The sequence below is a fragment of the Mustelus asterias genome, chromosome 17 (assembly GCF_964213995.1).
Source record: "Mustelus asterias chromosome 17, sMusAst1.hap1.1, whole genome shotgun sequence".
Classification (NCBI taxonomy): domain Eukaryota; kingdom Metazoa; phylum Chordata; class Chondrichthyes; order Carcharhiniformes; family Triakidae; genus Mustelus; species Mustelus asterias.
Window position 1 is genome coordinate 71,228,789 of NC_135817.1, and position 13,576 is coordinate 71,242,364.

General features: G+C 43.6%; 1 protein-coding gene across 1 annotated transcript in view; it reads left to right on the plus strand.

The window, feature by feature from the left end:
* LOC144506603 (E3 ubiquitin-protein ligase DZIP3-like) overlaps positions 1–13,576 on the plus strand; it is a 143,337-nt gene that overhangs the window by 88,261 nt on the left and 41,500 nt on the right. The window contains exons 26-32 of the mRNA XM_078232952.1: positions 2,262–2,363; positions 2,517–2,654; positions 4,849–5,012; positions 5,185–5,305; positions 5,422–5,517; positions 6,564–6,656; positions 9,229–9,316. Of these exons, the coding sequence (XP_078089078.1) occupies positions 2,262–2,363; positions 2,517–2,654; positions 4,849–5,012; positions 5,185–5,305; positions 5,422–5,517; positions 6,564–6,656; positions 9,229–9,316 (802 nt within the window). The remainder of the gene's footprint in view (positions 1–2,261; positions 2,364–2,516; positions 2,655–4,848; positions 5,013–5,184; positions 5,306–5,421; positions 5,518–6,563; positions 6,657–9,228; positions 9,317–13,576) is intronic.

Genomic DNA, 13,576 nt, shown 5'->3' on the forward strand with positions numbered 1-13,576 from the left:
AATGTTGGCCCTTACTTCAAAGGGCTTGGAGTATAAGAGTAGGAACTCTTGCTGCAACTGTACCATGTACTGGGGAGACCACATCTGGAGTACTGCGAGCAGTTTGGTCCACTTATTTAAGGAAAGATATTATGTCATTGGCGGTAGTTCAGAGAAGGTTCACTAGGATGATCCCCCGGTATGGAGGGATTGTCTTATGAGGAAAGTTTAAACAGTTTGGGACTCAGCTCATTGGAATTTAGGAAAGATGATCTCATTTAAACATATTGGATTCTTAAGGGTCTGACAGGGTGAATGCTAAGAGGATGTTTCCCCTCATGGGAGAGTCTAGGACCGGAGGGCATAGTCTCAGAATAAAGTCCAATGTAGGACTAAGATGAGGAGGACTTTCTTCTTTCTGAGGGTTGTGAGTCTTTGGAACTACTTGCTACTGAGAGCTGTGGAGGCAGTGTCCATGTGTATATTTAATGCTGAGTTAAATAGCTTTTTGATCAGGAAGGGAATCAAGGGTTATGGAGAAAGGACAGGAGAGTGGATCTGAGGAATGTCAGATCAGCCATGATCTTGGTGAATGGCAGAGGAACAGGCTCGATGGGCCGAATAGTTTACTCTGTTCCTATTTCTTATGGTAATGTGAATCCTCCACTGTGACTATGTTTCCCATGATGTGGAGATGCCGGCGTTGGACTGGGGTAAACACAGTAAGAGTTTTAACAACACCAGGTTAAAGTCCAACAGGTTTATTTGGTAGCAAATGCCATTAGCTTTCAGAGCACTACTGCTTCGTCAGATGGAGTGGATATGATATCCACTCCATCTGATGAAGGAGCAGCGCTCCGAAAGCTAATGGCATTTGCTACCAAATAAACCTGTTGGACTTTAACCTTGTGTTGTTAAAACTCTTACTATGTTTCCCTGCATTGCTAAAGTCAAAAAATAGCTAGTTAGATTTTGAATTCATACCAATCCACTATAATGCACTGACTCACACACATCATGGTTTGATTGTTGGTGTGTACTCAGTTAACTGATCTGTAGCTGTTGTGGTTGACTTCAGCACCAAGGGTGACAGAAGGAGGATAAAAGTGAGTCTTACACTTCAGTACCTTCCTCTCTTTCCTCCCTTCCTTCAGCTCAATGCTGGCAATATGTCTTCAACCGTCTGGATCTTCTGCTCTGGAATTCCTCCTTAAGTTCCTTTGTTTCTCTGCTTCTCTCTCCTCCTCATTCTTTCTCCTCAAGATCATCTGCCTTTGACCAAATCTTTTAATCACCCGTTTTGATATCTCTTTTGGTTCAATGTCCATTATTGTCTGGTTAATCTTTGTGAAGTGCCTTAGGAATTTTTTTTAAAAATTCATTCGTGGGACATGGGCGTCGCTGGCTGGCCAGCGTTTATTGCCCATCCCTAGTTGCCCTTGAGAAGGTGGTGGTGAGCTGCCTTCTTCAATCGCTGCAGTCCATGTTCTGTGGGTTGGCCCACAATGCCGTTAGGGAGGGAATTCCAGGATTTTGACCCAGCGACTGCAAAGGAACGGAGATATATTTCCAAGTCAGGATTGGTGAGTGGCTTGGAGGGGAACTTGCAGGTGGTGGTGTTCCTATTTTTCTGCTGCCCTCGTCCTTCTAATTGGAAGTGGTCGTGGGTTTGGAAGGTGCTGTCTAAGGATCTTTGATGAACTGCTGCAGTGCATCTTGTAGATAATACACACTTGCTGCTATTGAGCATCGGTGGTGGAGGGATTGAATGTTTGTAGATGTGCTGCCAGTCGAGTGGGCTGCTTTCTCTTGGATGGTGTCAAGCTTCTTGAGTGTTATTGGAGCTGCACCCATCCAGGCAAATGGGGAGTATTCCACACTCCTGACTTGTGCCAGATTAAAGGAACAATATGAGTTTATTTATGTATTTATTTCTCTGAATTGTACATGCGTTTATTACATGAGCGCAGAGTTGAGTTCGAGTTTGGCTGTAATGCTCTCCTTGATTGAATTGTCTGCCAACATTCACTATCTAATATTGCATTTAAACAAAGGCAATAGGGCCAGAGTGAGTCAAAGAGCCCCTTGTGACTTTAGAACAGAACTTCGGTAAAAGTAAATTATTTGAGAGAAGAGGGAAATTAGGAAGAAAATATATTTCAAATGACTTTATAATGACATATTGCAAGCGTATATCGTAATAAAAACCTAGTGCATTCACAAGGCTTTCTGTGCTGGTATCAATTGATTTAATTTGTAGTAATTTGGACATTTCTTCTTAGAATCAATTTGATGAACAGATAAGTTTGTTGAAGAGTGGAACTAAACTGAGTAGTCTTCCAAAGGTAAAGATTCCGCCGCCACCTCCACACCCTGACGCTGTTGTAAGTTTCTTCTACAATCATTTCTTTACAACATTGAATTTTCTGTCTGGATTCGTTTTGCTCTAATAATTTTCTATTCCCGTAAAAGGTCTGCAATCAAAGCTTGCATAAAACCTAAAAAAGTAGTATGTGTTTTGCTCTTTTCATTTATAGATGAAACATTTTCTGGAACAGCATTTACAGGCAAAAGCAAACAGTGTACAGACTGGATTTGGACAGCCAAAGTCTACCAGTGGAAGATCCACTAATGTCACGGGGCAGGCAGATGTTTCTGCAGCTGTGCATGAACAGGTGGGAACTAATGAGTCATATTAGACCAATGATGAAGACCATTGACTTTTGGACTAAACTGAGTCAACTTAATTTTTTTTAAATTCTTTCATGGGATGTGTATACCATTGGCTTGGCCAGGATTTATTGCTCATTCCTAATTGCCCTTGAACTGAGTGGCTTGCTAGGCCATTTCAAAGGATATTTTAAGAGTCAGCCACATTGAATCATAGAATCCCTACAGTGCAAAAGGAGGCTACTCGGCCCATCGAGTCTGCACCGACCCCAATCCCACCCAGGCCCTATTCCTGTAACCCCACTTGTTTACCATGCTAATCCCCCTAACACTTGGGTCAATTTATCATAGCCAATCAACCTAATCCGCACATCTTTGGACTGTAGGAGGAAATCCACACGGACACGGGGAGAATTTGCAAACTCCACACAGACAGTGGCCTGAGGCGGGAATTGAACCCAGTTCCCTGGCGCTGTGGGGCAGCAGTGCTAACAACTGTGCCACTGTGCCAGTTCATTGCTGTGGGTCTGGAGTCGCATGCAGGCCAGACTGGGTAAAGATGGCAAATTTCCTTCCCTAAAGGGCATTAATGAACCAGATGGGTTTTTAGTGCAATCGGTGAAAGTCTTCATTGTCTCCATTACCGAGACTAGCTTTTGACTCCAGATTTAATTAATTGAATTTAAATTCCACCAGCTGCCATGATGGGATTTGAACTCAATTCTCCAGAGTACTAGACTCTGGATTACTAATCCAGTGACATTACCATTACATCACCATCTCCCCCTTCACATTGTATTGCAGGGGTGTTCATTGAAGTAATTGAGATTGATATTCTGATGTGCTTTCTGCTACATAAAAAATAGGAACAGGAGTAGGCCATTTGGCCCTTCAAGCCTGCTCCACCATTCATTATGATCATGACCGATCATCCAACTCCGTAATCTGTTCCCACTTTCATAGAATCATAGTATCCCAACAGTACAGAAGAGGCCATTTAGCCCATTGTGTCTGCACTGACTCTCTGACAGAGCATCTTACCAAGACATTCTCCCCTGCCCTATTCCCATAACCCCACACATTTCCCTTGGTTAATCTATCTAACCTACACATCTTGAGACACTAAGGGGAAATTTAGCATGGTCAGTCCACCTAACCTGCACATCTTTGGACTGTGGAAGGAAATCAGAATACACGGCGGAAATCCACGCAAACACGGTGAGAACGTGTAAACTCCACACAGACAGTGACCCAAGGCCGGAATTGAACTCGAGTCCCTGGGAGATCAAAGCTGCACACAATATTCCAGGTGCGGTCTCACCAAGGCCCTGTATAACTGCAGCAGGATATTCCGGCTCCTGTACTCAAATCATCTCGCTATGAAGGTCACTATCCCATTTGCCTTCTTTACAGCCTGCTGTACCTGCGTGCTTGCTTTCAGCGGCTGATGTACAAGGACACCCAGGTTTCGTTGCACATTCCCCTCTCTCAATCTGTAGCCTTTCATAAAATAACCTGCCCACCAAAATGGATGACCTCATATTCATCCACATTGTACTCCACCTGCTATTCATTTCCCCACTCACTTGACATGTCAAATTAAACTGAAGCATTCCTGCATCCTCCTCACAGCTCATCCTCCCACCCTGCATGTTGCCATCTGTTAGTGCTGCATGCTTCAGAATTGGGGTATTTTGTCAGCAGTCATGACTGTGAAGAACAGGGGGAATGTTTAGGCTGAGCGCATGCGATAGTTGTCTTGTTTTTCTTACTGTGCCTGAGATAGGTGCTGGTTCTACTGGCATTTTTCCCTTCTGCAAATGTATCCTGTGATTATTGAGAGGAATCCATCTGTAGAACCAATAAAAAGGATTTTGTGAGTGAGCTGTGCTCTCCTAATATTGGGTGTAAGTCAGTTGCTTCTGACTTGTAACTTGAGGGTTGTGAATGCTTTGCTGTGAGGTGGTGATTTGAAGTTTACTGCAACAAAAATATTATTTGTTTCAGCGATGCCGCATGTTTTAACATTTATGAAGCAACTTGTTTAAATAGGGAGGAAAAAAAGTACAAATTTCCTTTTTGTTTTCCGCCAGTTTTAGTTTTATTTTTGGGTAAATTATTTGTTGAGGTTTAAGTTGTGTATAGATTACTTCTGACGTGATTTTAAAGTTAGTGAAGTTTCTATGCATTAATCCATAGCTTCGAGTGTCCGTCCCGGTATCTGAGCAAACCACATCCCTGCAATCTATGAAAGCTGACAGAGGAGTGGCAGGAGCAGTGGTGACACCAGTCGGAATCCGTGGGAAGAACAGCTTTGAGAGAATTATGGAGAAGCTATCAGCATCCTATCCACAGTTTACCAGGTTGATGCCCGTGGCTCAAATTCTTTGTTCACAGAATTGCGTCCGATGCAGTTCATTTCCTTCTGTACAACTTTGTTTCTCCAGCACACTTAGTTGATGGTAACAATTGGAACATTTGTCTTATATCCCAAGTTATATTAAAATGAAAATGCTATTTCTGTTTCCATTCTAGAGGCTCGTTAACCGACTTCCTGAAAGCAGTAAGGCTGTCAAATGGCGGGTCCCTTTCAGGATTGTCCTACGATGAGATTGTTAATAAAGTAGCACAATTAGTGGAATCCAAACTCTCGGAGGTAAATTTGTGCAATTACTGCTTCTGCAAAAACTGGGAGCAGGCAATTAGCAGATTTATTGCTTTATAAAGGAACTAATTCCCACAGCAATTAATATTTTCCTTTGTGACTTCCAGAGCAGCAACAATGGTCAAAGTAAACCTTCTCAGCAATCTGTTTGGGGTTCATCTCGGCAACAGGGATTTCAGCCTTGGGAAGGAGCCAGGGCACTGGTAATTTAAACTTGATACATAATGTACTGGAACACTGCGTGTAAAATTTAGAGACAAATAGTTTATACAATTTTTTTAAAAGTTAAGTTCTTATCCTGTGCTCTTTGAATGGAACCCTGCATTTCCAACCTGAGATCTCCCATCTTTACAAAGCAATCAAGAAAATAAAATCAAAAGCTACCGCTGCACGATTCTGTGATGTGCATTCCCAGCATGTTATGATTTGGAATTTTAACCCCAAGGTGACTTGGAGAATTTGTTGTTCATCTGTACGGCTGCATCCATTTCTTAAAAGGCATCATCAACAGTTTATTTGAAACTCTCATTGTTAGCGGTAGAGAATTAAGCTCTCGTCCCAAGGGGACTTGGGTTGAATCCCATCCTGGAATAACATTGCAATTTAGTGACCATCGATAGGTTCTGTTTGACCAGGTCCCCACCCTTCACTGGGTTGGAGAGGAAGAAGGTTAAAGTAGCAGTTATAAACAAAGCCAGCCTGAATGTCAGTAAGCTAAAGTGGCCTGAAAAAGTCTGTGATCGGGACTTTCTTCTCTCAGCTGCGTGAAGACAGCACAGCAATAATATATATAACGTGGAAGGATGTCACTTTCGAGGTACCTTATTTTGAATTGAACTTCGTAGCCATTCTCAGGGCTCAAGAAAACTTCAGTGCACAAGGTGACCATTTTGGGAAATCACTTACACGTTTTAAGTTTGGATTATGATAGTTATTATTCAGACAAGGTAGAAAGAGACCCTGCGTCGACTACTTTGCATCCAAAACTCGTTATTGCATGTGGACATTGGGCACAAAATATCCCTTTGAGTACATTCAGTTTACAAAAACACTTGTGCCCTTGCCATTTACCTGAGAAAGGGATCTTCTGCACCTATATAATTAACATAGCAATTGAGAAGTTCACTGAATGACTAAATGTGTGTCAGTGCACTTGAGATTTTGATTTGAGTTTTAAATGCTGCTAGTGCTTGTACACTGAGAAACTATAAGAACTGTTGCAACTCAAAATAATCCTTGTGTGTTACAGACTGAAGAGCAAGACCCGTGTGTGATCTGCCATGAAGAACTTGCTACAGAGTTGATGCTTGTTTTACCATGTGCTCACAAGTTCCACACACAGGTATTATCATGACATTACACCTTTGTTAACTTTAATTTTACGATCTATATAAAACAAATAAAGAGAAAGAGGATCCATCACAGTGAAAATTTCTTAACAGGAACACATCCATTTGAGAGCAAAATGTGGACTGAATACGTAAAGTCCCCATAGTCACAGATGACCATAGACTGCACTCCCCTTTGATGGGGAGAGCTGTTCGTGGTGATTTAGCCTGAGGATCACCACACCTCAGGCAAGAGGCAATGTTGAGAAGATGGGCCTTCGTGAATAACCTCAGCCATTTTGGGAACTGAAGCTGCGCTGTTGCCATCGCTCGGCATCACTAACCAGCTGTGCCTTTCGCTTCAGGTGTGATGAACCTCAGGTTAAATCACCACCAGTCAGCTCGCTCCCTCAAAGCAGTCTATGGTCATCTGGGACTATAACGACTTTACTGAATACGTATCTATAATACATACATAGCTGTTCTTCAGTATCTGCCTGTTGCAATCTAGAACCAGCCAATAAGAGGTAAGAAAGCATTGTAATATTATATTTGCAGACTATTTCATACCAGCTCTTTACTGAGAAAAACTTAGGGGGTGATTCTCCCAAAAAAATCTTAAGTGCTGAATTCACAGGGAAACTGGTGTAAATCATGATTGTTTTTTCAGTGAGAGTTTAAACCAGAATCTCCCACAGTCTGTGCAACACAGAGGTCAAAATCGTGAATATCATATTTTATCTTTGGACTGCTTTGTCAGTTATTCCCAGTTGTACTAGATCTTTTAACTAAATTTGTAGCAGAATTTGGTGTTTTTGCTGCACTCTGTACTTCTTACTTAGAATTATAGAACACTACCGCAGGAAGATCATAGAGCAGCATAGGTCAAAAGGAGGCCATTCGATCCATCAAGTCTGTGCCGGCTCTTTCAGCAGTCCAGTTCCAGTCCCCACTCTTTCCACGTATTTTCTTTCTCCCTTACCCAGTGCCCCTGTGAAGGCTGCTATTGGACTTTATCAAGCAGTGCATTCCAAATCCTACCAACTTGGTGCATAAAATTTTTCTTGCTGATTCTTTTGGCAGTGACCTTACATCTCTGACCTTTGGTTATCAACGATTCAACCATTAGAATCAATTTATCTTTAATTATTCTGTCTAAATCCTTCATGACACCTCTATTAATTCCTCCCTTTGTCTTCTCTGCTCTGAAGAGAAACAACCACAGCTCTCCAGTCAGTCCACTTCATGGAATCCCTCATCTGTGTAACCATTCTATTAAATTCCTGATAAACCTTCCCATTCTTGCGAAAGCGTGGTGCCCAAAATTAGACATAGTGGGGGCCATTTAGTGCTTGTGTTCCCCGTCAATGAGAACAGTGACATGGGCACAAAATCCCGTGAGAATCGGATGACAGATTCTTGCTGACAAGATCTCATTTCCTGATTTGTTTTTTTTCCCCTGCGCCTTGCCGATGGTTTAAATTTATTTACATGTGTTTAAAGGGCCCCGTCTCCACGCCAGCCCACACAGAACATTGAAACTTTGCTGACGTGATGTTAGCAAGGTGCACAACAGGTTTGTAAGTATAGGCCACGGGTGGGAGAGAGGGACATGCCAGCACAGATTGGCACTGCCAAGTTGGCACTGGCTGGCACTGTCTTTCATTTTTTGTGCGGATTGGGACTCCCTTTAAAGATGGCAAGTGTTCTGCATCTATTTATGAAACCCACTCTATTCTTTATTAATTGCTTTGTTAACCTGTCCTGCTACCTTCAAACATTTGTGTACAAGCATTCCAGGTCTCTCTGTCCTTGCACCCTTTTTAAAATTGTACAATTTAGTTCACATTGTCTCACAATGTGTTACCTGCAGTGTACATCAAACAGTCTGCTAAACATTGACTACACTTCCTTTATCCTTCTTCTCTGTTACCTCATCACAAGACTAAATGAAGTTGGTCAATAAATCTATACAGGTTATTTTTCATTATCCATGCTTGTAAAATTTACTGTCAATTGCTCCTATTGTTTTTAAAAACTGTACACTCTCTCCCCCCCCCCCGCCCCCAACTGATATTAAAATGGCTCTCTCATTGGATATGAAACATACTGATCAGGCATATTGTAAAGTAAAGTTTATTTATTAGTCACAAGTAGTCTTACATTTACAGTGCAATGACGTTACAGTGTAAATCCGGCACCTGTTCAGGTACACTGAGGGAGAATTTAGCATAGCCAATGCACCTAACCATCTTTCTGACTGTGGGAGGAAACCGGAGCACCCAGAGGAAACCCACGCAGACACGGGGAAAATGTGCAGATTCCACACAGACAGTGATCCAAGCCAGGAATCGAACCCGGGTCCCCGGCACTGTGAGGCAGCAGTGCTAACTACGGTACCCACCGTGTCCTGAAATTGCTGAGAAATCTTTCTTCTCGCTGTCCTTAACACAATTATTGACCCCTATAACGGGGTGGTTAGTGTTTTCCATTATCATTGCACTGTAGCTCATGTATCTCTCAATACTTCAGAAAGGAATGTTAATTGTAAATTTACTAATGGCGATTTTTTTTTTTTCCATATAGTGTATTGGACCATGGCTGAATGAACAGAGGACGTGTCCAACTTGTAGACTTCATGTGGTGCTACCGCAAGAATTCCCAGGTCTTCCCAGTAGGAAAATTCCTCCTTTGTGAACAGTTATAGAGTGCTGTATTCAGTAAAGTAAGAATATATACACACATGGGGAGAACGTGCAAACTCCACACAGACAGTGACCCAAGATGGGAATCAAACCAGTGGAGTCCCTGGCTCTGTGAGGCCATCATGTGTCACCATGCTGTTCTGACCAATGAAACCAAGCATGCCGAATGTCATCTTCACCAACGTGTCCACCTGAGACTACACTTTCATTAGAATCTCTCCAGTACAGAAGGAGGCCACTCGGCCTATCAAGTCTGTACTGACCACAATCCCAACCAGGCGCCACTCCCATAACCCCACGCATTTACCCTGTAATCCCCCTGACACTCGGGTCAATTTAGAAACATAGAAAAACTGCAGCACAAAACAGGTCCTTCAGCCCCACAAGTTGTGCCGAACATATCCCTAGCTTTTAGGCCTACCTCCTATTAAGTCCCATGTACTCATCCAGGAGTCTCTTAAAAAACCCTATTGAGTTTGCCTCCACCACCACTGATGGCAGCCGATTCCACTCGCCCACCATCCTCTGTGTGAAAAACTTCCCCCTAACATTTCCCCTGTACCTACCCCCCAGCACCTTAAACCTGTGTCCTCTCGTAGCAGCCATTTCCACCCTGGGAAAAAGCCTCCTGAGAGTCCACTCAATCTATGCCTCTCAACATCTTATTAGGTCTCCTCTCGTCCCACGTCTATCATGGCCAATCAACCTAATCCGCACATCTTTGGACTGTGAGAGGAAACCGGAGCCCCCGGAGGAAATCCACGCAGTCCCAAGGCCAGAATTGAACCTGGGACCCTGGCGCTGTGAGGCAGCAGTGCTAACCGTGTTGTCGTGCTGTCCTAAAATTTTAAATTTCAAAGCGTTCCATTCTCTGCAGCCCCACTGTTAATTGTACAAGTTGTACAAGTGTGGGGTAGCACAGTGGTTAGCACTGCTGCCTCACAGCTCCATACACCCAGGTTCGATTCCCGGCTTGGGTCACTGTCTGTGTGGAGTTTACACGTTCTCCCTGTGACTGCGTGGGTTTCCACCGGGTGCGCCAGTTTCCTCACACAAACTGAAAGACGTGCTGGTTAGGTGCATTGACCCGAACAGGTGCCGAAGTGTGGCAACTAGAGGAATTTCACAGTAACTTCATTGCAGTGTTAATAGAACATAGAACAGTACAGCACAGTACAGGCCCTTCGGCCCTCGATGTTGTGCCTAGCTTTGTCCGAACCAAGATCAAGCTATCCCACTCCCTATCATTCTGGTGTGCTCCATGTGCCTATCCAATAACCGCTTGAAAGTTCCTAAAGTGTCCGACGACTCTATCACAGCAGGCAGTCCATTCCACACCCCAACCACTCTCTGAGTAAAGAACCTACCTCGGACATCCCTCCTATATCTCCCACCACAAACCTTGTAGTTATGCCCCCTAGTAACAGCTACATCCACTCGAGGAAATAGTCTCTGAATGTCCACTCTATCTATCCCCCTCATCATTTTATAAACCTCTATTAAGTCGCCTCTCTTCCTCCTCTGCTCTAAAGAGAAAAGTCCTAGCTCCCTCAACCTTTCCTCTTAAGACCTACCCTCCAAACCAAGCAGCATCCTGGTAAATCTCCTCTGCACTCTCTCCAATGCTTCCACATCCTTCTTATAGTGAGGTGACCGGAACTGCACACAATATTCCAAATGTGGTCTCACCAAGGTCCTGTACAGTTGCAGCATAACCCCACGGCTCTTAAACTCAAACCCCTGTCAATAAACGCTAACACACTATAGGCCTTCTTCACGGCTCTATCCACTTGAGTGGCAACCTTCAGAGATCTGTGGATATGAACCCCAAGATCTCTCTGTTCCTCCACATTCCTCAGAACCCTGCCGTTGACCCTGTAATCCGCATTCAAATTTGTCCTACCAAAATGAATCACCTCGCACTTATCAGGGTGACATGCTAATGAAAGATTAGAGGGGCGGCACAGTGGTTAGCACTGCTGCCTCACAGTGCCAGGGACCCGGGTTCGATTCCCGGCTTGGGTCGCTGTCTGTGTGGAGTTTGCACGTTCTCCCCGTGTCTGCGTGGGATTACTCCGGTGCTCTGGTTTCCTCCCACAGTCTGAAAGACGTGCTGGTTAGGTACATTGACCCGAACAGGCGCTGGAGTGTGGTGACTAGGGGAATTTCACAGTAACTTCATTGCAGTGTTAATGCAAACCTTACTTGTGACTAACTAATAAACTTTAGAAGGAGATGGTTTTCTATTGGATAATAAAGGTCAAAAAGCTAGGATTGGTGGACTATGTATGTAAATGAAGGATTAGGAAGCTGTTTGTTCCCTATTTTCTGTAATTAACAATAACTGCTAATTATCTGTGTGAATCAACAGAACACCCAGCAGTGCATTGTGCTGCATGTGTGTTCTCCTTGTGCACAAGTAATAAAGCTTGGAAGTAGGTGTACTCCTGGTACCATAGTGTTGATTGTACCCAAGTCGACGACAATTTCTTGGAGATTCCACTGAGTTGGCCATCCCTTGAAGCGTTGCACGGGTTAATGGTACCTCATCGTGCCTCATCGATCAATGACTTGCATGCCCGATTTCAGCAAAGTCAGTAAATTGCTTGTTGAAATGCAAGTACTGACTTGTGGGATGTTATCGGGGTGTGCCATCAGCAGTGTTAGAGGGGAGGTGTGAGTCCCTCTTCTGGTGAACTGGTGCAGTGACAATAATCTCTCCCTCGATGTCAACAAAATGAAAGAGATTGTCATCAACTTCAGGAAGCGTAGAGGAGAACATGCCCCTGTCTGCATCAATGGGGATGAAGTAGAAAGGGTTGAGAGCTTAATTTTTTACGTGTCCAGAACACCAACAACCTGTCCTGGTCCCCCCATGCCGACATTACAGTTAAGAAAGCCCACCAACGCCTTTACTTTCTCAGAAGATAAGGAAATTTGGCATGTCAGCTACGACTCTCACCAACCTTTACAGATGCACCATAGAAAGCATTGTTTCTGGTTGTATCACAGCTTGGTATGGCTCCTGCTCTGCCCAAGACCGCAAGAAACTACAAAGGGTCGTGAATGTAGCCCAATCCATCACGCAAACCAGCCTCCCAACCATTGACTCTGTCTACACTTCCCGCTGCCTCGGCAAAGCAGCCAGCATAATCAAGGACCCCACGCACCCGGGACAAAAAGATACAAAAGTCTGAGGTCACGTACCAACCGACTCAAGAACAGCTTCTTCCCTGCTGCTGTCAGACTTTTGAATGGACCTACCTTGCATTAAGTTGATCTTTCTCTACACCCGAGCTATAACTGTAACACTGCATTCTGCACTCTCTCGTTTCCTCCTCTATGAATGATATGCTTTGTCTGAAAAGCGTGCAAGAAACAATACTTTTCACTATGTTAATAAATGTGACAATAAATCAAATCAAAATCTTCTGGGGTTCGAGGCCCTGTTTGAGTAGGGTCATTAATTACCTAGGTCCTGGTTCATTGATTGGATATTGTAACCAGTTTAGATCATGGATATACTATTACACTAAACTGGCTCCCTTAGTTTTTTTTGTCCAAGACCTGTCTGCCATATTTTATTCCTGATGTGAAGATGCCGGCGTTGGACTGGGGTAAACACAGTAAGAAGTTTAACAACACCAGGTTAAAGTCCAACAGGTTTATTTGGTAGCAACAGCCACACAGGTGTGGCTTTTGCTACCAAATAAACCTGTTGGACTTTAACCTGGTGTTGTTAAACTTCTTACATACTTTATTCCACCACATGATGGTGCTCTAGATCATACATTCACACACTGTTGGCGAGAGTGCAGAGTGCTAAAAACTTGATTCTTTTAACTCTTTCTTCCCTATTTTTTTTACATCTCGCACCAGCTGGTACAAAGGAAATTGAAATAGGCAATTTAGATAGTAAACACTTACAGCAGGACTCCCAAAGGGGACCCAATAGCATAGGTGCATTTAAATTATGGACCAGAAAGCATCCATCATGTGTCCCAAATGGGTGAAGTGGACCCAAGATGAGGAAAAATCATTCCCACCTGAAGGAACTTCTAGGAGGGCCCGGATCAAAAGCTTAGGATGTGTATTGGGAAGGAAGTTAAAAAGAGGATATAAAGCATGTAGGATGGTGTGCATATCTCCAGTGGCAAAAGGAGATGCAGAAACGAGTGGATGAGTCATGAAAACGGAGTCAGAAAGGGCAACAGAAGCAAGGGGTGGGG